Source organism: Salarias fasciatus, chromosome 22, assembly GCF_902148845.1.
Source record: "Salarias fasciatus chromosome 22, fSalaFa1.1, whole genome shotgun sequence".
Taxonomy (NCBI): domain Eukaryota; kingdom Metazoa; phylum Chordata; class Actinopteri; order Blenniiformes; family Blenniidae; genus Salarias; species Salarias fasciatus.
Window position 1 is genome coordinate 4,302,832 of NC_043765.1, and position 26,209 is coordinate 4,329,040.

The 26,209-nt window shown below is 40.0% G+C and overlaps 1 protein-coding gene across 4 annotated transcripts; it reads left to right on the forward strand.

The window, feature by feature from the left end:
• Positions 1-937: 937 nt before the first annotated feature.
• sfpq (splicing factor proline/glutamine-rich) lies at positions 938-19,977 on the forward strand. 4 transcript variants are annotated; one of them, XR_003933876.1, is made up of 12 exons: positions 938-2,000; positions 2,469-2,657; positions 2,731-3,032; positions 3,143-3,238; positions 4,128-4,324; positions 4,460-4,544; positions 4,946-5,057; positions 5,154-5,202; positions 5,612-5,709; positions 18,911-18,959; positions 19,664-19,767; positions 19,851-19,977. XR_003933876.1 is itself a non-coding variant. In XM_030119965.1 (10 exons), the coding sequence occupies exons 1-10, from the start codon at positions 1,059-1,061 to the stop codon at positions 9,897-9,899; spliced, it is 2,181 nt and encodes a 726-aa protein (XP_029975825.1). In that variant the 5' UTR covers positions 938-1,058; the 3' UTR covers positions 9,900-18,605. The 4 variants fall into 4 exon arrangements, 2 of the variants coding, with proteins under 2 accessions (XP_029975825.1, XP_029975826.1); XR_003933877.1 differs by having other exon boundaries at positions 5,154-5,181; XM_030119965.1 differs by lacking the exons at positions 18,911-18,959; positions 19,664-19,767; positions 19,851-19,977 and adding an exon at positions 9,789-18,605.
• Positions 19,978-26,209: the final 6,232 nt, after the last annotated feature.

Sequence of the window (26,209 nt, forward strand, 5' to 3'; positions counted from 1 at the left end):
AATTGTATCTATACATTTGAAAATCGATATTGATTAAAAAACAGCAAGTGATGGTAGGGTTAGAGTATTTTAGAAAGGTCAAGAGGACATTTTTTTCTTAGATGAAACAGTACTGGAGGAGAGTACTTTTTTATGCAGCTAGACAACTGCCTTCATCAAGTATGAACACAATGTCAGAACATTAAAACTATTACTCGGTTAATACACGGTTAATACACACAATATCTTTCTGCTGTGCACAATTTTGTTGCCAGAAGTTAAACTAATCAGTTATATTAATCAGTAATCATATTATCCTTAAACTAGCATTCATGCAAATCACGGATAAAAAATGCTCCGAACTCACACTATTCTGGGAAATCAGCTTTCATTTGCATACACACAGCTACATGTTTGTTGACTTGAAAGTATAGTCAAACCAATTCCATGCAAGGCAGGGAACCAGAATCTTTGGGAAAGAAAAACTCAACGTGCACAGTCGAACATCCAAACCCTATACTGAAAAAACGTCTATCCAGGAATCAGTCAGCCTTGTTTTATCATATCAAGGATTAATTTTACCTTATTTTATTGACCATCGCAAAGCAAGAGAAATTTTTTATTTATTTATTTTTTTTTAAATTACACACTTAATGTTTTGTATATTTATAGCCTGTTTGTTGTATATGTGCTGTGCATGGGTTTTCTTTCTGGCCACCATAAGTAGTATCTTAACAGTATTAAAGAAATAATATTTTATTAAAATGTTGATTGTTAAATAAATGTTTAGTGTCATTAATTGATGTTTTATGAACGTCTATCAATAATAATTTAAACAGGAAGATAGATCTTTCAAAACTGTAATGACTCCGCCCCTTCACCCTCTAGCCAATCAGCATCGAAAGCTGGAGGGAGGTGGAGCTCAGCTTCTCTCCTTGAATAAAGAAAGACATCACAATTTTCGATCGTTGGTCGCCATTTTGAAGATTCGCCGTTTCAAGTGGGAGCTGAGTTTAACGCGGAACAATTTTATTTTTTCTCTCGAGTTTCAGTGATATTCTTCACGGAACAACGGATCAATGTCTCGCTTCAACAATAATCGTGGTGGCTTGGGTATGAATCAATTTCAGCCACGAAGAGGCGGTGGCCCCGGCGGCCCCATGCGTGGTGGCCTAATGGGAAACCCACATTTCAGGAATCATCCTTTCGCAAATCACAACCAAAACCGCAGAGGATCGGGTAACAACTTCAACAGACCCCAAAATATGGGGGAACAGACGACCCCCCAGAAGCCACAGCAGAACCAGTCGCTTCCGATCATTCCTCCGCCGAGTCCCGGCCCGGCTCTGACCATGAAAGGTCCGATGCAGCAGGATATTAAACCGACACAACAGGAGCTACAGGACAAACAGAAACCAACAACCCCGACTGCTACTGCTCAGCCCAAGATTCAGTCCCCACCACCGAAGCCCAATGTCACCTCTCCTCAACCGGAGCAGCCCAATAACGCCCAGAACCAGCAGTTGAAGTCGCCGGCCGGCAACACGAATGGAAAAAAGCAGCAACCGCAACCAAGCCCCAAATCTAGTCCACAGGAAGGTCCGAAAGCTGGCCCTCAGCAGGGCCCGAAATCTGGACCTCAGCAGGGTCCGAAGTCTGGACCTCAGCAAGGTCCGAAATCCGGCCATCCGCAGGGTCCCAGGTCTGGTCCTCAGCAGGGTCCCAGGTCCGGTCCTCAGCAGGGTCCGAGGTCCGGTCCTCAGCAGGGTCCGAGGTCCGGTCCTCAGCAGGGTCCGAGAGCCGGTCCTCAACAGGGTCCAAGATCTGGACCTCAGCAGGGCCCGAGGTCCGGTCCTCAACATAATGCGAGATCCGGTTCTCAACAGGGACACAGATCAGGGCCTCAACAGGGCCAGAAGTCTGGGCCTCACCAGGGCCAGAAGTTAGGGCCGCCGATGTCCAAATCCAGGCAGAACTTAGAGGAAGACACTGGAAACGATTCAATGGAGCAGGAAACCAAGGTTTGCATCTTTTGTTTTCACCTTTTTTTCCGAACGGGTGTTGAAAAATCGTCTTTGCTTCATACCATGACAGCCTTTCCTGTGCCGCGGCCACGCACACGTTAGCTTGTGGCTACAGCTAGCGGCCATATTGCGAAAACGACAACAAAGCAACGTTTGCTGTTCTTCAGCTGCTTTATCTGGCGCCATAAATGTTTTTTCGAGTGTTTAGGAGGCGTCCAGTTCGAAAATTTGTCTGAAATACCGAACTTCTAAATGTAGGTCATGTTTGTTTATGACACAAAGATGGTGGGGGATGGGCGGGTTGGGATTGATTAGTTGTGTAATTGTGTTTAAGGTTGAAGGCGTCTCGGTTTTAATTCAGCTGTCTCGTGTAAACCACTCTGGCAATTCCTATATCCATGAATATGTTCCTCTATTACCATTGTCCGTTTTGAGGAAGTGTAATGTTGCTTCATTGTTCAACAGGAGTTTAAGGCAACACTGTCCATGTTACTGAAGCCTGGGGAGAAGACATACACCCAACGGTGTCGTTTGTTCGTTGGCAACCTGCCCAATGACCTTTCAGAAGAAGATTTCAGGAAGCTTTTTGCCAAATATGGAGAGCCGAGTGAGGTCTTCATAAACAAAAGCAAGGGTTTTGGTTTCATCAGACTGGTAAGATATCTTATTTGTGTTTTAATTTAACTTTTGATTCCCAAAGTAATTTCATGGAATACTTTATCCATAGGAATCTCGTGCCCTGGCTGAGATTGCCAAAGCAGAGTTGGATGACACACCAATGAAAGGCAGACCTCTGCGTGTTCGCTTTGCTACACACTCTGCAGCATTGTCTGTGAAAAATCTGTCGCCGTTTGTTTCCAACGAGCTTTTAGAAGAAGCTTTCTCACAGTTTGGGATGGTGGAGAGAGCTATTGTTATTGTGGATGATCGTGGGCGTTCCACAGGGAGAGGGATTGTGGAGTTTGCCTCCAGGCCTGCTGCCAGGAAGGCATTGGAACGGTGCAATGAGGGTGTCTTCCTTCTGACCACGTAAGAGTTTAATTCACTTGTAATAGGTTGTTTGTTTAAAAGTGTCTGACAGTTTGATGTTATGTCATATACCAAGGAAATGTCTGAAATAGATTTTGCTGTCTTTTTAGGTCACCTCGGCCTGTTATTGTTGAGCCGCTGGAGCAGTTTGACAGTGAGGATGGTCTCCCAGAGAAACTGGCACAAAAGAATCCCAGATATCAGGCGTAAGCACATCACCTTTGATCTTATTCTTTTCCTTTTGTAGTGGCGACTCTTATTTGATCTTAAAGGCGACATATAATGCTTTTTTTTCACTTTGTGAAGAGTTTCTTATAGTAGTATGTGTTGCCGTAGCCTCATTTACGTTCACATTTTAAAATGGTCTGTTTCCTCCCTGTCTTGCAACAACACATTTTGGGAAAATGCCTGCTGAAACAGTCGAGTATGAGTTGGGTCTGCTTATCCACCTGTGTGTGTGTGTGTGTGTGTGTGTGTGTGTGTGTGTGTGTGTGTGTGTGTGTGTGTGTGTGTGTGTGTGTGTGTGTGTGTGCGCGCAGACACGTTCAAGTGCACACTGGAAAGCAGACTCAGAAACAGCCTGTTCTGAGGAGGGCTCGTCAGAGCAACCTTTTAGTCCACTGAAACTCCAAAGGATGAATTTGGGGCGAACAAACTTAAATACTATGTTTTTGAGCTTCTGTCAAGGACAATATATATGAGACACGGAGCGGATTATCGATGGGTGTAGATTACCTCGTACAATCGGGTCCGAAATACAATCCGTTAGGACGCGAATCCACTCAGGCGTGTATATGACACATTTGCAGTCTTCTTCACCCTACAATTCGATTATACGGGGTTCATGTGAACGGGGGCCATTGTGAGTTAGATATTTACTTGTGTTAATCAAGATGAGGATTGTTGAGTAGCTCGTTTTAACCTGCTTGTCCTTAATTTCAACTTGCATACTTCAGTCTATTATTGTTTGGTGAAAAAATTACATTGGGTTTTAGTTCTAATGAGTGACCATTTATGGGCTTTGACTCTGAATTTGTTGGACTGAACACTTTTAACAATGTCGTTATATGAACACTATATGTGTTGTATTTGTAGAGAGCGTGATGAGCCACCTCGTTTTGCCCGCCCCGGCACATTTGAGTTTGAATACTCAAAACGTTGGAAGTCCCTTGATGAAATGGAAAAGCAGCAAAGGCAGCAAGTGGAGAAAAACATGCAGGAGGCTCGCGAAAAGCTGGAGAGTGAGATGGATGATGCTTACCACGAGCACCAGGCTAACCTGCTCCGACAAGGTAAAAACATCTCTCATACACACATACTTGCTTTCTGTTTACTTGGAAGCTGTCTACATTCTACTGAAAATGTGTGCTATTAAGGTGTAGTATTCAAGGATGACGGTTAAATGTTCGTTTTACTCATTCTTCCAGATCTACTCAGACGCCAAGAAGAACTCAGGCGCATGGAGGAGTTGCACAGTCAGGAGATGCAAAAGAGAAAGGAGATGCAGCTCCGGTATTGAATTATGTTCACTTACTTGCACTTTCAGGAATGCTGCCAATTAATGCTTGCTTGGTAAAAGCTTCACGTAGCAGTGGAATTCCACTGTCCTTGATCCTGCAAGTTCTGAGACAAGTTCTACCATCTGCTTATAGAATCGCTACCACAGTCTCAATTTCTGACATGTTATTTCTGACCTCAGCATGGCAGCAGAATGATGGTTTCATTCGGTTTCAATTACAGGATCCTATTTGACTCTGGGGGAAGTCGCTGTTCTTGACTCTCTCTTTTTTTTTTTTAAGTTCTTGTTCCTCATCTAATTCAGTTTTATGTTATTGTTTGTTTGAAAATGTTATTGGAATTTTAATGGCGTTGCTGAGTTGTGCTGTACAAATACAATTGTCTTAACTTCAAAGACAAGAGGAAGAGCGACGCAGGCGTGAAGAGGAGATGATTCGGAAGAGGGAGATGGAAGAGCAGGTTCGCCGCCAGCGTGAAGAGAACTACAGAATGGGCAACTTCATGGATGTGAGTTTAGTTTCTTGGTGAGCTTTAACAGGAAGTACTTAATTAGAGTTGGCATTGACTAATTATCTCTTCTTTCTTTTGTTTCTTTCTTCACAGAGGGAGAGGGAACTGAGAATGCACCCAGGTGGGGCTATGGGCATGAGTGGTTCGTAGTCGAAATAGTTTTGTTGCAATGGACTCCAGTCACAACTTCACCACTTCCTGAACTTCAGGAGGCTCCTTGTTTCCTGTCTTTCATGATAGGACGAGCTGATTAGTCCAGGTGTCCCTGACCTTTGTAACCACAACAGTAAAGGTCAGACACACCTGCATTAATCAGCTCATCCTATCATGAAAGACAGGAAACAAGGAGCCTCCTGAAGTTCAGGGAGTGGTTGAGTTGTGCATAGAGGCCATTTATTTCTTTAAGGTTTAAAAAGTGCATGTGTCGTATATGTATAAGTTTATGACATTATTTGTGGTCATTTGGTCAACTGTATGACGAATTTGTAATGGGGTTCCACAGACAGCATTATGGGATTGGCTAAACACAAAAAAATGGATATCTCTTTCAGAAATGTCCTTTGGGTCCAACCAGAAGTTCCCAATGAGCGGGATGGGATTTGAGGGTCAGCAGGGACCATCTTCTGCAGGACTGATGGGCAACGAAATGGTAACGTATCCCGCTTTTGGGAAGATTATTAGCTATCGTCTGTTTGTTGTTGTTGTTTTTTTTGTTTTTGTTTTTTTTTGTTGTTGGAAAGATTCCCAGCTCTTTTTAAACATGAAGGCCACCTGGCTGAGCAGGATGTGAATCGTTTCTGCTGTCATATTTGAATGGCTTGCTGACTGTTGACTGAGACAGGGATGCTGCCTACCTTCACCTTTCTTTCAATGGAAAGTGGAGCCCCCAGTTATTCCCAACTGAGCAGTGTTCCCAAGCTACATGATCGTCAACCTGCACTAAACCATCAGAAATTGCTCTTAAGTGTGTTTTCGAAAGTTTGAAAGCAAACTGCAGTGGCTCTGCTCACTTTATCACACAGTGTTGGTACTGGACTCCATTGCAAGCCCTGTCTCTTGTGAGCTGGACAGGCACTTTTGCTGACTGAAGAACGGATGGCATGAAGCAGCGTGTTTTTCTTTTAGTGTCGACAGTGTGCGTATCACTTTTTTCGATCTCTGTCAGCACTTGGATCTGTTTGAGAAAACATGATGTTGCGTACAAACAGGCTATGTGCATTATGTGTGGAATCAAGTGGAAACCTCCCTTTGCTCTATAAGCCAGTTTTCAGACATGAGTCAAGGTTGTACTTCGCTTTTTTTGGACAAGCTTCACCTTCTCATCACTTTTTTTTTTCTAACTGAGCATTTTTAATTTGTTTAGTGCAGGATGACGACAAAAGCATCAAATTGGAACAAATTTGTTTAATGAAGCGTTGGGTAACTGACAGGGGTGGGCTGAACATTTAGTGATTTGTCATCAGGGTTTTGTAGGTGGACACGAGGTCGTGACTTCGAGCTATGATTCTGGCAGAGTTGTCTCATTAATATGAGCTTTATTCCCAGACCACAGCAATGTGCCAGTTATCATTGTATCGGAAAAATTGTCCTTTTACCTATATCAATAAATTCCAAAAGGCTTTAGCTTTTCTTTGAATTTAATTCACTAATTGGAATAGAAAAGTATTGTTTTTAAAACCGGTTAATTTACTTTATTTTCATGTCAGGTTTGTTGGCCTTGTGGATCGCAGCAGAATGGTATATCAAAGTTTGAACATTGACAGGTAGTATGTGGGGATGCACCGATATCGTTTTTTTTTTTTTTTGTTTTTTTTTTTTTACGAATGAGTACAAGCAGTAAACTTCAACTTCTTACTGATACACTATACTGATAGTTTTTAAATGCCATAAAGTCTAATTCAGACTCGCTACATAACACAAGTGATCTGTGAAGGCCGTGTGCCACCAAAAACTACTTCCACACAGCCTGTGCGTCGACACTACACGCGCCTCCAACAGTCCATCTGCATACTGATCTGTGCATACAGTAGACTGAGGAACCAAGCTCGTTGTGCTGCCACATTCTCTAGATTGCCGTTAATTAGTGTATCAGTTATACTTAAATCATGTGTAGGATTCTCACTGAGCAGGCATGAGCCCTGAAACTCTTTAACATGTTGCATGGTTTGGCATTACGTGCAGAGCGGCATCTGCTCAACTCTGCTTGTTCAAGTGGTGACCATAGTTGAGTCGGTCTTCTGTTTTTCATTCTCATTAATCATAAGAATGTCCAAACCACTGACAGTGCTCACACTGTCTTGCATACCTGCAGGCAGCAGTGCTGAGGCATGATGCCACATGCGCGCCGGATAGTATCGGGGACCTTTTTTCGAGTAGGATTACTTCGTGCAGTTACTGATACTGGTGTCGGTGCATCCCTAACAGAACGTTTTTGTCACCATTGAACGTGAAACTCATCAGGGGTCTTAATAATCAAGATCTCCCTCAAGTAAACTCCTAGTACTACAGTATATTTTCCTTCAATCAAAGCCTTCTTCCTCTGCAAATAAGGCTGTGAGATGCTCAAGATAATAGCTCTTTTTTCCCCCGGGATTTGTCTGAATGAGTATTTTAAATGGAAAAAGCATAAACTGTTTTCTGGTTTGAAAACAGTTGAGTATTTTGTGAGATGATTACCATGCTATAACTGCCAAGATATTCTATACCTTTCTGGTGCATTTCCTGAATTTTGATTTCTAGTCACAGTCACATGATTTAAATTTGGTTTGGTTTTCATCCCTGTCATAAGCAGAAGTCTGAAACTGAAAAGTATTTCTTAGGATGAACTCAGTCACAGGTAGATACATGTTAGACTGAGTGAAGGTTTTGCATGTTTTTGTGTTCATTTGGCTGAAAAAAAAAAATTGAAGCTGAAGCAATTTTTTAAAAATGAGCTCTATATATAAATAAAATACAATTGTATTTTGCAATTTTCCACAATCTAGATTTTTCCATATTGTGGAAATCATACATTTGCTTTTATGATAACTCACAAGAGCATATGGCTCACTCCACACTAAACTGTACCAAACATAACACTTTACTTCAAGGATCAATTTAAAAAAAATCTGATACACAAATGTCTGAATCTTATTGTTTTTTCATACGATATACTTCAAAGATATACTTATAATAAAATGAGATGGGTAGCAAAAACACATTTCAAGAAATCTGCATGCCTTTCCAAAAATTGTATTGAATTTTGGGGTTAGAATTGTTACATGCACGGCCAAACATGTTTAGGACTTTGTGTACGGGTTAATTAACAAAGCAGGGATGACTTTTTGGTTGCTAACTGGTAGGGGAAATATCCAAAATTAATTTCAAATAAAGGATTCTGCATAATGTAATAAGATGTTTAATATCTGCAGGGGCAGTGACCCCTTGTGGAATCCTTTGTTTCCCCCAGGGGTTACGAGGTGAGCAGCTGATCAGTGTTTCAGAACTGCCCTCTTCAGTTGACAAACTGATTAAAATGCAGAGCAGAGAGCGTGTACATTTTTCTGAAGCTGTCTTGATATTTTTGGAATGTTGTTTCGGGTCATTTTCAGTTACAAGGTGACTTTATTTAATGCAAACCAGAAAATACATGGAGGCGCTTATTTATTTGTTATTACGCAAAGGCACGTACAACATGGTGGGAGCTGGCGCGTATGATGTTTAGAAGAGGTAAGTTGTTTGTTTTATGTCCACTTCATTACGTCCAAAAGTAGTTACGTCCTGCAAACATTTTTCTCACTTGCTATTGCAAATTCTGAACCATTCTCTACTAAACGATCAGCTGTAGCACCGGAGATTAGCTCCGTCAGTATCTCACTAGGACCCCATAGCTGCCCGAATGGGATGCCCGACTAAAAATTACATTATATACACTTTTGTACTCAATTTCGTGCCCCTGTTACATCCAAAAAAATGCGTCTTTTCTATACTACATTACTCTATATAAATCCGAAAAGTAAGAGTTATCTTTTTAAAATTTTCTCATCCTATAAAGTCAAAGCTTCAAAAATAGAGAAGAAATGTGAAAATCAACAATTTAAAATTTGACCTTTTTGTAACAAAATGGTACAGTTTAGTGTGGAGTGAGTCATTTATAAACCATCCTCTTTGTTCGAAAATGTAAGTCACATAGTTTAATAATGATTAATAAATATTATATACAATGCTTGTTTGTAAGAGCTCATGAATTCTAGTTGCAATAACTGAATAAACCTAATTTAACCAATTGCAGTAATATTGGGAGTAATTTATTGTTTGGGAACTGCTCCTTTTAGACAAATGGGCATGTTTTTAATGCCATAATGAATGAAAAGTTTAAAATGATCAATGTGGTCAGCATTTATGAATGCAAGACCTTATGAGGAGTAAGGGCTAAAGGATTAGCTTGGCATGTACTGGAGAAGAGAGACCACACTAGGTAGGCACTGACTAACGAAAGCATTACCCTTTCTTCCTTTTCTGTATGGAACCTGTGGCACCTGTGGACCTTCATAATGGAACGAACCTTTTCTCCGGACGTGTCTCCTGCTGGTTGTTTTGTAAATCTAAATATAAAACCAACCACCTATTGCTACCTTTCCTTTTTACACACCTCCACATGGACATGAACTGTGTGCATTTGCACTGACCCCATCTCATACATATTCCCCACCCCTCTTTTTACCTTCCCGGTAAATTGAATCCCCGCAGCGCAATGAGCGCTTCAACCAGGGCGGTCCTAGGGGGATGGGTCCAGGTAACCCCGGATACGGCAGGGTCCGCGAGGAGTTTGACGGTCCCGCTAAGAAACCTCGTTTTTAGAAGCTGCTTTACAATGCTTCCCGCAGCACCATTTGTATACATTCTCCAAAGTGAACATGTTGAGTCATTTTTTTTCTGTATTTAAGTTTACGATGTTGCAACATTTTAGCAAATTTATTCATTTAATGACGTCAATATTTTCATTTTATTTTTTGTATTGTCTTTAGTATGAATAGAGATTACATCGAAGTGATCTAGTAGTTCTAGTAGTTCAATCTGACCTTGTATTTTCTTTTCTAGATGTATAATTCTGTGAGTCATCGTGAAGTGATAATTGTTACATTTTCTCAATTTCCTAAGGCATTGTTTTGTGCCAGATATTTGGACTCAAAGCATGTACTATAATAAAGTCACATTGGTTGAATCCGGACACACCGTTTAGCTTTATTACTTAAATTAAAACCCGCACAATGCTAAAATGTCTACCAGTTCTAAACGGTGGGCTGTTGGCACAAATGGTTGTGTGTGCCATGACAGGTGTTAAAGGGTCTATGTGGTATCTTTCTCCTGACCTGTTCACGTCAGCAATGTGTTTGCCAGATAGTGTTGTATGGCTCGTCAGAACCTATTTGCTTCTGTAGTTTCTCCCTATGGCTTTCTGATGAGCAGTGCTTGTCCACAGCTGTCATGATGAATACATTTTTAGGTTGAAACATGTTGGGGGGAAAAAAATTGGTAACTTTATTGCCTGTGCGACTCTGAAGCTTACTTAAATCCAGGAGGATAATTGTTACGGAAACAGTCATTTTACTTTATTCCTGTCACTGTGAAGCATTCTTTATTTAAGATCCGAGACTGTCGTAAAATGGACACATCGACTGAGTGACCTTGTTTATTCACTGACATGCAGTGCCTCAGGACAGCAGAAATAATACCCATAGACCCTTTAAAATGTGTGCGTGTTTTTTCACTAGCTGACAAACTCTGATCTCTTGAAAGATGTTCTGCTTACAGTATTCAAACTGCTTGTGTGCATCTTATGTGCATGATTGAAAATTAGTTTGTGGTTACATACACTTCATTCCGTAATATACTAAATATTGCTTTCAATTATTTAGATCCTCAGGGCCTAACAAATGGATTAAAAATGCAGTTAGTTTTGCTGACGTATGGAAAAGGACTTTCAAAGTTGTTCTGTATGGCAAATTTCACTCTGAAATGTTCCTGAAATGAAGCGATCAGCCCCAAATTTGCCTCTGGTCGAGTTAACGGCAGTTGATCAATCCAAGTTGTACATTGTGTCTGCTCCTCTGATGTTTGTCAACATGTAGCAGACCCTTAAAATTACCCTGAATTTGAAAAAATATAGTTGTGCACCTGGTTACTGTGTAGTAAACACATTTATAGTGCACAAAATAACTCTCAACTAAGACACTTTTTTCAATTCTTAGTTTATTTTGAGTATAGCAGAGGTCAAGTTAATGTTTGAATAAAAAAGGACCAATTAAATATACTTCTGTAATAAGTGATTCGACTCGCAATGCTATCATTTATTTGGTTGACCAAATGGAGAACTGCAATGTCCACGATGCTCTGGACTCAGTTTGAATGTACATGGCACAAGTGTGCATTAATTACTGAGCAGAGTTAATACTGGCTTTGAAAAGAAGGAATTTATGTTCAAATTTCATTAAGAGTAATTGGATAGAGGAATTCATCAGAACTGAACTAGCAAGATGACAAATGTTATTTTATTGAAGATCTTGGTAGCTTTCAAGTTGCATATATCTGGCTCATACAGCAACAGGTTTTATGGCCATCATGTACCACACCATGACTGTCAGTCATATTGTGCCGATGAACATGCACATGTGACTGATGTCAGCTTTGAGGAGAGTCCCTTGGCATCACTAAAGACAACCATGAAGTACTGCGACATCTATACTGACAGGATCAATCCTTTTCTTTCCCGGAACTGTTTGTTCTCTCGGTTGTTTGGAGCCATCATGAGTGGTGTTGGTGTCATTTGACCAGTGTTCCATTTCAGCAGGTGTATTTGTCATATTTTATCCATAGCACTTTTGGAGCATTAAACACTGTCAAAAGGAAACGTACAGTAAATGCAGATATCCCGTCGAATAGAAGACCACATAGCAAAAGCTGGTCTTCGTCAATTTTAGCCATTGGTTGATTATAGAGGAAAGAATGCGACACTTTGTAAATGTCATGTTGCTTATTAGATTGATTTGTCCCACTGTAATCTAATTTGAACTAATTGCATCCATGCATGATTCGGAGTAAAAAGGCATCTTTATTCACCCCAAAAGAACCACAGTAATGGGTCGAAGTTTTCATAAAAGGAGATGCCTCCTAAAGTCAGTGTAAGTACTCTTCTGAATTGCAACTCTCGAAGCACATTGAACTGCATCGTTAGCTTTGTTGCTTTTCACAGAACTATTCTCACTTGTCTGTTCTGCCTTTTCAACTTTTATTTAATCTTAATGAAATTGATGGCACAACAGTATAATCTCATGATATGCCATCGTCGGTAGGCTTCTGCTTGTCGAATGTATTTCTATCATGAGCAAATGCCAGCGATAGTAAGTATCCTCACCAATTTGGTATCCCCTTGCATTACACCGATTGCAAAGCAAAAGACTTACTTGCTTCCATGAATTTGGCAAAAAGAAAAAATGATATGAATTGTTGATCTCAAATGTTACGTGTTTGTGTTATGTACGTTCTTTCTTTAACAGGTCTGACCAACTTTAAAGATTATGGAGTATGGAGGAAGTTGTGGCTTTGTCGTATGGACGCTGAAGTGGTTTAGCTAAGAAACTCGAAACTGATCTTTTGAAAATGATAACCAATTTAAACAACATAACCATAGTTTGTGGATGGATGTTGTTTACACTGGCTGTTGGCTGGCATTCTGATGCAGCTTTTTTTTCCTCCTCTGGCATTTTTTTTTTCTTAAGCCAGAAAATTAATTGATTGCACAGGTAAAAGCTTTTTTATATTGTTGTGTTGTCAAATAATTTCACTATCTTTTGAAAGCCATATCCAGTGAATCCTATGATAGCACATTCTTAAAATGGTGTCCTTTATTGCATGGAGAGAGTGCTCTTTCCCTAAAGCGATTCTTTGAAAAATTCAACTGTTATCATTTTCAGAATTAATTGACTTCAGCAAAATTGCAGCAGCGCCGACTTGAACCTTTCATCTTAAAAGTTTGTTATATATAAATACACCTTTAAGAAGCATTTTGCAATAAAGCACATTTATGTTAGAACATCTGCAAAAACTCAAGTTTAAGCACCAAAGCAACCTTTTCAGATAAAGGTGAGATAAGTAATATTGCATAACATAACCTTCTTCCTCTTCCTCCCATTCACAGGGTCGCGCAGGTTGCCAGTTTAAGAGAGTTTAGACTGTTTAGGGAAAGCGTAGACATAAACCACTGCTTGTTTGGCAACCTTAGAAACTCGCATATGATTGTCTCTTGAACCCTGAAGTAGTAACGGGCTCGCACTGTAAAAAAACTTTAAAAACATTTCAAAACGTTCCCATCTGTCGCCAGATGTGAAAGAAACATTCCCTTTTAAAAATTCAGTCTTCTCCATCAACAATGTTATGGTCAGGTTTTTTTTTTTAAAGTAAATTTCTTACTTTTTGCATCTTTAATATGTACATATTTTGTTAGGTTTATTTTCAGGTAATTAATTTCTATAATACAGTTAAATATTTCGAGACCATGAACATAGAAATTTACTCAAGATTTTGAAGTTTCTAGGGAAAGAATCAACCATCATGGAAGTGTGATGACTGGTATTCAGGACTCTCCTTGTAGATGATCTTTTTGAGAGGGTGACAGTGATTTGGATTTTCACAAGTGAAGCCCAAACAAAACAGTCCAGACTGAAAATCTTAAAGGACACCTCAATGTCATATTTAACTTCATATAAAACTACCATAATAAAAAAAAAATTATATTCAGTCAATATTAAATGTTGACCATAGAATCATTAGGTCAGTGTATTTAATCTGAAGAACTTCTACAGTTTAAACTTTGTTGCAGAACAGTTCAGATGGCTAACACTAAGCATAAACTTTGAAGCTTGTAATGTCATGTGTGTTTTGGTGTTGTGTACAATTTGTTTTTCTTTAACAGGTTTGACCATCTATTAAGGTGTTGGACTATGAAAAGCAACTTTCCAAAGACATTGCAAGTGTAGTATTCCTTTGGATTAGCTTTATATTTGTAATGCCTCCACACTGAAGGATCCACTGGCATCTCTTTAAAAAAGTATGTATTTCCTAATTGGTGTATTTAAAGGTTGGACCAGAGGGAGCCATTTGAAATGGTTTTTACATATAAATACTTGCTCTTTGCAAGTACGGTATTAATGACTGAATAATTAAATACACTCCCAAAAAAAACCCAAATATTCTAGATTTACCTCCATTTTTCACAAGAAATGTGACATTTGACATTCAGAGGACTTTGAAAAAAAGTTTTTTTTTTTTCTTTTTTTTTTTTAACTAAAGAGGTTAAAGTCGCTATATTAAGAAGTCCCGAGACCTGGAGGGCCTTCATTTACCACATGCTGATTAGCTGCACTCATAGAGGAAATGTCTTCAACATTATGTAACGATAATTGACAGCATGATGAAGTCCTCTCAGTAGCGATTAAGAATCGGTTCATAATCTGTGATTCATGAATTTGTCCAATTGAAAACGTTAATGCACACACAAGACTCAGTCATTGTAGAGGATTCCGGCAATTCATTCGCAGTAGATACAATTATGAATTGCCTACTCAGACCGAAAATTGAAAACTTTAAAGACATTTGACAGTCCACCACAGACTTCCTGATTTCATTTTGAATTCCACATTGAAGTACAGATATGATCCCACTGCAAAAGGATTTTAATGAAATTGGATTAAAAAAAAAACAACTAAAGTTCAGTTTATCAAATAGAGCTGCAGCTACACCAGGGGTGTCTGAAATGGCACATATCAATAATACAGCTTTTAATAAAAAAAAAAAAAACAACATGACTTGGATTACAGATTGGCAACTGCTATGAACAGACAGCATCACTTTGAATAACTACAAATGAAATCAAAGCTTTCTAACCTATTTTTAACATCACTTTGTATTGGCAGCACCAAACACCATAGGGAGATATGTGCCTCCATGGGGTGTAACGGTACCAGTATTCACTACAGTTCTTTTTCTTTTTTCCTTTTCTATTAAATTTTTGATCTCCCAGTGCATGTGATTAAGCAATACTTCTTTTTTGTTTGAAGTTGAGTACTGGCTTTTGTCTAATAAGGACTTCAATTATTTGTGCAAATATCAAACTGCACTTTCCGCTCGAAATATTATCCAGTAAGTGATTGCACTTGTTAAGACAAATGCTATACAGTGAAGAAACTAGATTTTCTCCCTGATGCCATGTCGAGGTGGGGCTGCTCTACTTTGGCTGATCAATTACATACTCCTGTTTTTATATATTCGTATTTATTTTTTTTTAATTGGCAATTTTCAACACATTTTGTTTCAGCGTCCAACTTGTCTGAGAATGGTGAATTCTGTGTACCGTTGCCTCCACCTGTAATTACACACTTTACGCTTCTCTGATTAACTTCAAAGACCATGCCATTATCCGACTCTCATCCAATGCAACTTCTGACTTTGATTATAAACCCAATCAAGACTTCTGGTGTAGGTATTACTGCATACCTGAGGCAGGAAGTCCCATGCACCTTACAGATGGTGTGTTGTGCCTGTGTGGTTGTGCGTGTTTCATGTCTTTGGGTAAATGAGGTGCATTAGTTGCTGTCAGGGCTTGTCAAGGACAGGCTGCCCAAGTCAACAGTAGAAGCTCTTCTCTGCAGTTGGGTTACATTGACGATGAGTAGTTCTGCAGAAGTCAGTGGACAGTAAAGCCTGGACTTGTTTGCACTGCAGCCAGAGGTATGCTTACACAGAACAGCTGAACAAGAAAGGTAAGTCTCCCATCCATGTTTATAATACCAGATGCACAGTTATCCCACAACTTTACTCCTCTGCTGTCATTCCTCGTCACTGCTCATGGTGACACCTTCAGGGCTTCTGGCATCACACTGACCAAAATAATGGCATCACAGTGCAGATCTGTTGTTGTGCGTTTTGTGAGGGGGGAAACTCTTGAGCCTTTTCAGAGTGCGTGTATGTGTGTGTATGGAAGGGGATTCTTTGGCTTCTCTTCCCGTGTGATTGACAACCAGTGTGTGGATGGTTGAGTCGCTGGATCAACATAACCTTCAAAATGGAGATGCGTGGAAGATGCTGCTGAATGAACTTTTTATAACACTTTTTTTACCTATTTTTTTGGCTGTCATAGTGAAGTGTTTTTGATGATTTGAAAGCAGACATCTTGTACAGTTGTACAAGACAACTGAAATCTGTGCTGTCATGTGTTGACTTTTTGGAAATTTTGCTGGGAAATTTGCTGGTTGAAAATTGCCAGACCGTGAAAAGGCAATTCATTATAATATCCACAATGATGTTCTCATGCAGTGAGTGTGTGGCTTCATTTTTGTTTGTACTTTTTTCTTTTTGTAGTTTACAAAGTTTGGTCTGAAAAATGGCTGTCCTGGAATTTTTCCTGCCTTTCCTGTCAAAAGTTTCTTCAACGCCCAGTGAATTATCATCTCAGAGGAGGTTCCTTCACAAACTGGTTTGCTGAAACATTTTTAAAAAGTTCAACTCGCTGCCACTGATAATGGTGTTTGTTGAGTGAGCTTTATTGTGCAATGTGAATCCATATGAATGTGTTAATTTGCTCTGCTGAAAGACAACTCTGGCAGGGTTTTATCTTAGTGAAATATACTTTAAACAGCTTTCAAGCTGATTTCAATCTGAACAGTAGCTTTGTGCAACAGCACAGAGAAAAAAATTGCAACATTGCACTTTTTTGGAAAACCCTCACTGTTAAAGTGTTAATTGTAGCCATGTTTTCCAGTTTCATTGCAGAATGTTTGCAAAAGCTTGTCCCTCATAATGTGTCTTTCATGCCAGTTTGAAATCACCAGCAAAAGGCTAGCGGGCTTCCACAACTGCATTCTGCTGTGGTCAGCTGTTCAGCTCTGGGTTTCTGTGTTGTGACATGTCTGTTTATCTTACTAAGTCTGAATCTCTCTTTCTATGCAGTTGCTTTTTTCTGTGAAACATTCAGGTCATATGTACATCCATGGACACTAGAAAAAAAACAGTTTAGTTGAGAGGTTCTGGAAACCATAAATCTGTGGGAGTTAAAGAATTTTTAAACATTGGTGAATCTTTTACATGAAAACTTACCAAGTATTCTTACAAAGGGTTATCAAGGATACTTAGCTCTGTAATTTTTTTTGGTGAGTGAGCATTATTAGCTATTTCCCCAAATCCCCACAGATATTTGGTGGGTAAAGTTATACCTTAAACTTACATTTTTCTTAGTATTTACAACTTTTTTCCCCCCTTTTTCCTGTCGATACGTGCCATGTCTGTCTGTAAAATGAACCTGATAATGCGTAAACATGTAATGTTGGTACTGGGTTGGGAGTCTTCACAATATTTATCGTACGGTTTGGGTCTGTTTGGGTGGGAAATTTTAACGTCTCCAAATAAGTGCTCAGTGCAGTTTTCTTCTTCTTCTTCTTTTTTTTATTTTTGTACTGTCTTTGGCTTCAGACATTTTGAGTTGGTCCGAACGGTGTGTGCGTATTTATGGGAGGACTTTCCGACTTTCTCGGTTCAACACCCTTTTTTCTCTTTAGCTGCTCTGTCTCATGACATTGTTTCCCGTTGGTTATATTCCATTCATATTTAAGTTCTGTGCAGAAATGCAACATTTTCTCACATGCTTTTGCAGCAGTTCCTTGATACCAAATGAGAAATGTACAATAAAGCATTTGTCAAAACTGCCTGTCTGTGGTAAAACTCTTGCAATCTAATCTTATTTCCATCAAGTTTGCTCTCCTGCTTAACTCGTCTTTCGACGACACACCTCGAACTCAGTGGTTACTTACTGGAAAGACTTTCTGAAAAACCTTCAGAGAAGTTTCTGCTCTCAGTGCAGATGTGTCAGATGATTTTGTCCGTCATGTGCAGTAGACCTTGACGCTGACCTCCTTCCCTGTTATCTTTCAGTACCTCTCGCTCCTCTGATTTATTCACTGCTGTTATTGCACCTGAATGCTGCATGGTGCCAGTGACAAGCCTCCATTGTGATATGGTGCACTATATTGTGGTTGTGGCCATTCTTGTGTTGTCTCAGAAGTTTTCTCTTAGATGACACCCGCGGCTCATGGTTCTCACCTACTCTCATGGTCAACAGGAGATTGCATTGGGTTCAGCCACCGAAGGCTGTGGGGGTATATATTTCTGCACTGTGATCCATTTTTAATAAATTTATCGGCCCTGATTGGACCAAATGTTCATGTCCTCTTTGAGTGTGATGCCAGAATGTCCCATTAAGCCTCCAATGGCCTCATCCGAAAGGGTACCGCCCCAAACTCTGACACTGAAAGAGACCCTGTGTACTGCTGGGCGACGTTATGGTGCAGCTCCTCTTGGGGTAGTTCTGCAGTTAAACCCCTGATGTGTCAGTATGACGCTTCACATGCCTCGTGCCACATGCTGTAACAGACTCAACTTGTAACATGCCGAGGATTGTAATAGATTTGAGTGTGGTTGTCATGAATTTCTCGTCCCCTCTGCAGTTTCAAAAGAAAAGTTACCTCACCCAGCTGACATTTTTTTCAGACACACTTCATACTTTAGAACTTCTGCTCACAATGACATACACTTGAACAGATGTTCACCAGTGGTGCATGTTAACACTGTAAAATCATGACCATAATTTTCACCTTACTCACACCTCACACAAGGACAGATAAAACTTCTACACACTAACTGATTCTCTTGCTGACACTTGCCTTTTAGACTTGGCAGATTCAAATACATAATGCTTTAGTTTTTCTTAGTAAACCTACTTGCCAGTCCACTGCCGGGCTCTCATTGTTTGTTTCTCACCGCAGGATCATCAACTGATTGCAGGAGGCTGAGAGTAAATGGCAGTAATCCAGGGTAAGCTCTGTCATTATGGTTTATTGTATGTGATCTTTTTTTTTATACAAGTATTAAATGATTACTTGAATTTAGTTTCATAGTACAGTTGGCACTATGTGCAAGTAACTTTGCTAGCCATACATTAATTAAATCATTCTTTCAAAACTTTATGTTCTCTATGTCAGTTTTTTTGAAGCGTCCCTAAGATTTATGTCCTCAAGGACAGATTTCGATAAATATCTACAACTTAAGCTTTACCAAACTGACCCCTGTTTTTTAAAGAAAAAAAAATCTTAGTTCTTAGTTCACAGTGATGCTGAAGTATTTTTACATTTATGAACAAATTTCCACCACTCCTCCAGCTTATGTGTGAGCATATAGGGCAGAAAAGACTATGATGAGTACTCTCTTTAATACTAGAACTTTCGATTCAACAGTAGCACACGGCAACCACATGTACTCCCAAAACATACGAATAGAAGGGTTGTCCTTTTGGCAGTTAAGCCTTCCCTTCATCTTTCTCTTATTTGAACTCATTAAAAGAACCTTTTTAGCAGATGGTCATGGTTTTGAGTTCATACTACATTGTTGGCTGCCATATTGATATTAGCATACTTTAAACTCTGGTAATAATTAGTGCTAGATTCCATACCCTGTGCTGACTATGGTATGTTTCTTGTTGAAAGATTATTGTTCATAGTAGTTCCTTTTTTATTTTTCAGGTTCAATGAAGACTGACTGCCAGTGGTGCAATAGTCACAGCAGCTACACCGTGGTGATGCCTTATACCGCCGGTGCCGTTTCATCTACTGTGAAGACGTCAAAGGTGTGTGTTCAGTTCAATGGTTTATTTGGAAAGTCATACTGAGACCTTGTGAATTTATTTCACTGTATTCTTTTCCTTCTCAGACTCAGTGGTAGGTGTTGATGCAGTACCAGGACACGTCCAGCAGAGGACCTGACAGGCTGCTGTCCAGAGGAGGGATGCACTGTTGTCTCTGGTTCTGACATTTAATAAAATAAGGGAAAAAAATTACTTTGTGTTCAGTTTTTCTTGCTTGTCTAGTCAGGCATGTAGAACCAAAGTAAATCTTTATAAAAAGTGATGGTTGTCCTCATCACACTATAGATCGATACTTTATTAATCCCGATGTATCTCATAATTATTTATGTACCAATTCCGTAACAGTTTTCACACCTCTGGATTAACTACCTGCCTGTTCATTTACCTCAGTACTTCTGTGCTGGAGCTCCTCTGGCCATTCGAGATACAATTAAGGGTAAAGGTGCTATGTATCCCCTGCTCCACCACACTGGAGGCCTGGCTGTCAGCCCTGGAGACTGGCCAACCCAAAGGCAGCAAAACAATCCGGAGGAGCCCCAGTGGCACAAGCTGCATGTGGGTCAGGTTTGCATTCTCACCACACAGTCGACACCAAATGTTTTAGTGGCTGAAATATAACAAAACTAGTTGGTTAGACAAAGGAGCACCTGAAACCTGAAGTCACACAATCCTGTTAAATTATTTTTTTCACTCTGTGTTCTCATATTACCAAAACCAAGCGAGAGAATGAAATTCCACACTCCATATCTGGATCTGCAAAGTGGACAAGTGGCCACGATTAGGCTACTAAACATGGACTTGAACCATTGTGTGATATCCTTGGTTATTCTGTTACAGTTCAGATTATCAAGTTCTTAGATTCAGGAATCGGATGGGTTTGACTTTTGTCTCATCAAGTTCTCAAATGTTTAACTGTCAAGAACACACAAAAGTGAATGCACATGTGATTCACTGAATATATATTTTATATTCATTTGAATGTATGCTCTGACGGTGTTCTCCATCAGTGGTTCTGAATGGGGGTACCTGAAGGTATGTCAGGGGTTAAGGAAGAGAATTTTTAAAAATAGCAAATCAAAAATCCTTTATAGAATACATATATTAAATAATACTTCAATAAAATATGAATGTAAGTTCATAAACCAAATTTCATTAATTTTCAACCATTGTTCTGCATCATTAAATTTTTAGTCTAAATTTTTTTTATACATATTTTCACTACTGGTAGAGAATTTGTTTCCGAACAACACTTTTTTTCTCTCTCTCTCTCTGACTTCTCAGTTTTAATAACAAACCTCAGTCGCTATTTGGCGCAGTAAGAGAACCGTTCTCGCAGTTTCCAGCTCAGTCGTCCACTCCTCAGTCGCCAGCTGTCCCCTCCTCTGTAAACCGACCCGGGCAGCAGGGAAAGGGAGAGAGGGACAAGAGGTAAAGTCGGTGGCATCCACCTGGCCACTTCTCGCCATGCATCATTCATGAGCATGCAACATTGATGGCGTCCGCTGGCCGCGGGTGGATCGCTACAATCCCCTTTGCATTTACCCCCTACAGCCTGTACAGACAGACTATAGGTCCATGGTTTAATCCCCTTCTAAATTACACGGTTCTATAACGACCATGCGGTCACTTCAAGGCTGTGCGTCAGTGACAGCAGCAGTTTATACTTGAACTCTGAGGGAAACGCTTTCGGGCACATTCTCCACCAGGTGTGGCCCACCGGAGCGTAAATGAGCGGCACCGCCGGAGCTGCACCGCCGACAGCCGTGCTCGGCTTGGGCTTGGACGTGAGAGGCGCGTGGCAGCAGAGGAGCGGACGGCTCGCGCAGACCCTCGTGCTCCCTCCCGCCTCCGCAGCGACCACCCAGCCCACCAAGACCCCTCTGAGGCTGCCGTCTCTTGTCGTCGGGCCCCGCAGGAAAAGCAGCATGGCTCGTCTCAGGTGATTTTTGTCTCGTGCAGTACAACGGCACTGAGCCGAGGTCAAATTCTGTCTATGGATATCAATTAAAATGTCATTTCTATTATTATGTAAAATATCACTGTCGGTGGAGTTGGGCTTAGTTTCACCTTTGAATACATTGACCAGACGTTTTAATTCAGTTGCCACAGTGAAGTAATAATCTTCTAGAATGCAAGTGAGAGGAACAAGGCGGTACAAAGAAATTGTACAATTTCCTCAAAACATTAAATACTTGATAATGAAGTTGGGCTCCCTAGATTTTAGAGAGGAGGAAAAGGTTATGCTTTGTATTTGCACCTAATCTGGAGTATTTTTTTTTTCACTAGTCAACAACCTATAAAGAATCAAACAGTTATATTTACATTTGCAATAGCAAAAATGCACATTTTCTCAGGAAACCATTAGTCACATGTTTCAATCTGTTTTTTTCCCTGCATATGCTTTTTACATTCCAGAATGAAGTCTACAGCCTGCATCCTTTCAAACTGGAAAATGGTGTTTATACAGTACATAAACTGTCTTTACACTTAATCTTAAATGGGATATTGATGGATTGATATCTGTCCTGTGCTTTTGGGTGATTTACTTACTTACTTAATTTACTTTCCTTATTCCTTAATTAGTACTAGTACCTTAAACAACATTAAAATAATGCCACAATTGCCTGCTAACTTAAATTGGTAAAATGTACTGCACCATTGGCGGATCCAATATTTATTATCTTATGAAGTTTCAGTTATCAATTTATTTATGTGGATGTGTGTTATCAAGCTGGAAGACTTGAGGATCAAATAAATACTCATCTTTCATTGTGGCATGATCCACTGAGAGTAGACAATAAACACAGAAAATCAAAGATTTCTTTTTGTAGGTGGGACAAACACTGCAGTGAAGATCCAAGTAAAATGTTCTACTTTCACCTGACTTCTCATATTCTCCAACCATCTCGGGTATAAAAATGACCTAGAAAATAATGTTGTGATTCTATGAAATGTAATGTTTCACATGTCATGTGATTTTTTTTTTCTTTTTTTTGTCTCCATTAAACTTTCAAAAGTCTACAAAACACAGGATATCAGATAAAGGATACCTGGAAGTCCAATTGACTCAGCTGCCTTTAATAACCACCATGCACCTGAGTTACTGTCTCTGATAATGTGATTAATCTGCCGTATGTCATCTCCACCTCCCGCCTCCACTGTCTATTTCAGCAAAAGTAGCTGTCAAAGCGTAGGCTGAACGCCTGACTGGAATTACACTGTAATTGTTTCCTCTCTGCTGTGTCCCAGTTTGACGGCTTCATGTAGGCCACTTCAGCGCTGAGGGACACACGTGTCATAAATCTCAGGTGTGGAAACTGATCTGTTGCCTGATGCAGCACCCAGCGGTTTTGGCTGGCTTCACAGGAGAAACCTGAGCGAGACTCACAGACAGACACACACACACACACACACACACACACACACACACACACACACACACACACCTTGATTCTTAGACACTAACAACACACACCTCCCTCGGTGTTCAGTAGAGTATTTGATGGCCTCCAGGCACCCAAGCAAAGCAGGTTTTGAATAACCATCACATAAATGAGGTGGAATTAAAAGCTCTGATGTGTAAGTTCTTTTTAATATGATCTCATTTCATTAATATTGAATGGAAATGAACTTTAACTGTATTTCTTTTACATTCTCTTCAATACACAAGTAGCTAAAATATAAATGTAACCATTGATTGATATGAATTGAAGTACTCAGAAGTGTTAGTTGTCCCCAGTATGAATCAGTCTGTAAATACTCTCTATGCACAGACCAATAAGAATTGTTAAGTTCAATTTAATTAAGGGAAAAAATGTAGAGATTTTCCTCAACTTTATCACCAGCTTATCTTGAATTTTTTCGTATTTTATTGGTAAATTTTTGTGTACTTTGTCTTACATTGATATTCAACTGTGAGGCACATCACGAAGTCAGGACTACCAAAGTGGAAGAATGGTTAGCACTCTGGCCTCTTGTCCTCTGTTCATGTCAGACATAAATGCTTTAGGGGCCTGTCTGTGTGGAGTTTACAAGTTCATCAATGTCCTCCACAAACATGTGAGTATTTCTGTGGTTTTGCCCTGTGATGGGCTCGTGAACTGCCCCAGGTGTACCCTGCCTTCACCCATAACCCGCACAATGGGCTACAATGCCGCATGACTCTTGAGTTGGGAAACATCGGCATGCAGGATGTATTGATTAGTCACAAATTGAAATCTGGAAAGTTTCTCTGGAACTGAGCTGGTGACAGCCATGACTTTGTTCTTTAAATCTTGCTTGTGCTATACTCTATTGATAACTTTTTTCTTTTTGTCTTCACAGCCTTAGTGAGCCATCCCTCTTCACTCCAAAGGAGAACAACCTATTTGAGGGACTCTCTTGCAGTCGTCGCTCCAGTGTCTTAAAGAAGCAACAAGCACCTCTCCTTTCCTTGAGCAAGTCATCCACACTTTTCCCCAGCAAGAACTTTCCCCGGCCACTGACCAGCAATCCTCATCAGCCGAAGCCCCTGCAGGTTCAGAGTTCCAGCAGACCGACCTATATTCACTTCTCCCATGGCATCCAGCCGTGCACCAGGCCGAGACCAGCGAGACGACACTCGCACAACCCAACCCTGAGCTCAGAAAAGGTGCAAGGTGACCTGCGACCTTTGGTCGTGCAGTATCGTAACTGTTCATCTGAGGAAGAGCCTCTGTCTGTTGTCGGGAAACCGTGTCTCCTGAGCTCCAGTCATCGCTCTGCTGCTGTTGGACCTGCTGCCAGTGGTGTGGCTTGCACTCAGCTTCATGTGTTTCTTCCCAGTGAGACAGATGGAGAGGAGGCAGACAGCGAGTCTGTGGATGAAGGCTTTATGGATGAGCTGGACAATAAGATCAGTACTTTAAAGCTGCACCAAGCAGCAACAAAGGCAGTGTCCTACCAATCATAGGAAAGGAAAAAAAAAATCTGTTTCACCAGTGAATAGTTAGTAATCCACAGAACCTTGTAAGTTAATATGTGTATTTCTGACCTGTGGCTGTTTTCGTCATAATTGATTTCAAAACTTTCTACAAACCATAGAAAATGCTAAAAAAAAAAAAAGTATGTTGTGTAGATACATAAATCCGACTTTGAATGTGCTTTATATGCTGTGTGTTTTTGGAGAGATGACAGAAAACACAGAGAGAAGGGTAACAGTATCAGCTCCAGTGTATTAAGGAAAAAAAATCTGAATATGCATTTAAACAGTAAATGCTGATGTTTTTCATGTCACCTTTGTTCCCGTCATCCATCTTCTGTAAAGTTTTATCCAAGACATACCAGCTGGCTGTGGGTGAAGGCAGAGGACACACTGTACAGGTCAACAGTCAATCCAAGTATAAATATGGAGAGACAGACAAGTAAACACATTTACACCTGCAGGAAATTTTGAATTTTTTGGGGGCTGTGTAAAGAAATTTAAGAACATCCAAATGTAGACATGCAATCTCTGCACATGAGAGGCCATTAAGCCCAACCTATACTTAAATAAGTCACATTCTTGCCATTGGAAGACAGTATTAACCACTACATCACTCTGCAATATGCCACCTCTAAAAAAAAATAATTCAGCCATGTGCAGTGATTGAGCATAATCATTATTTGCAACAAGAAAATGCATGTTTTCTCTTGATATATTGAGTTGAAAAAATGTCATATCATTCACTAAATTGCATGTAAGCTGGTATTTTTCTGGGTTGAGGTACACCAAAATTTAATGGAAAGTATATGACCTCAATGAGCAGTCAGAAAGCTCCTCAGTCAATCAAAGTTTGGGAAAAGAAATGTGTCAATATCCTAATTTTCCAGATAAAATAAAAAGACAACAGCAGATAGCCACATTAAGTTGTTTTGCTTTAAGAGGATTTCTAAAAGTTGGAAACATCTTCAGTTTTAATCAAAGGTGGAAACAGTACAAAGACCTACCAGAATCTAAAGTACAATAACAAACTGGATCAAAAATAGACAGCTGGACAACAGACAATCTAATATTACACAAACCCAGGAGCCAAATAAGAAGTCCTACAGATATTTTCAAAGGCTCCCAGAAACAAACGCAGAAAAATAGAACGAGCAGACACATAAATCCATTGAATGACTGCAACAGAGACACAGCGCAACTGCAATACAAGACCACACAAAAGCATACCAAAAGTGAACCAAGAGACAAGAAGAGGCATGAAATGATCGAAATGGGATGAGTAGAACAATAACATGAATAAAAAAAATATTAAGAAACGGTTTTCCTATCAATGTGTTCCACTTCACATGGAGGTGAAAAGTCGCATCTGCATTTTTTTCTTTAGTCCAAAATGTTGGAGTATCATCGGTACCCGCTAGGGGGCATCAACGAGACACGGCAGCACTTGACCAACAAGTCTCGTTTGCTGTTTCTCCAGAGAAG

Excerpts from the sequence above, each read along its gene's own strand:
- sfpq (XM_030119965.1), top strand. The coding sequence starts at position 1,059 with ATGTCTCGCTTCAACAATAATCGTGGTGGCTTGGGTATGAATCAATTT. Across the intron at positions 4,325-4,459 it reads GGCTAACCTGCTCCGACAAG|ATCTACTCAGACGCCAAGAA; the intron begins GTAAAAACATCT and ends TCATTCTTCCAG. Across the intron at positions 4,545-4,945 it reads AGAAAGGAGATGCAGCTCCG|ACAAGAGGAAGAGCGACGCA; the intron begins GTATTGAATTAT and ends TTAACTTCAAAG.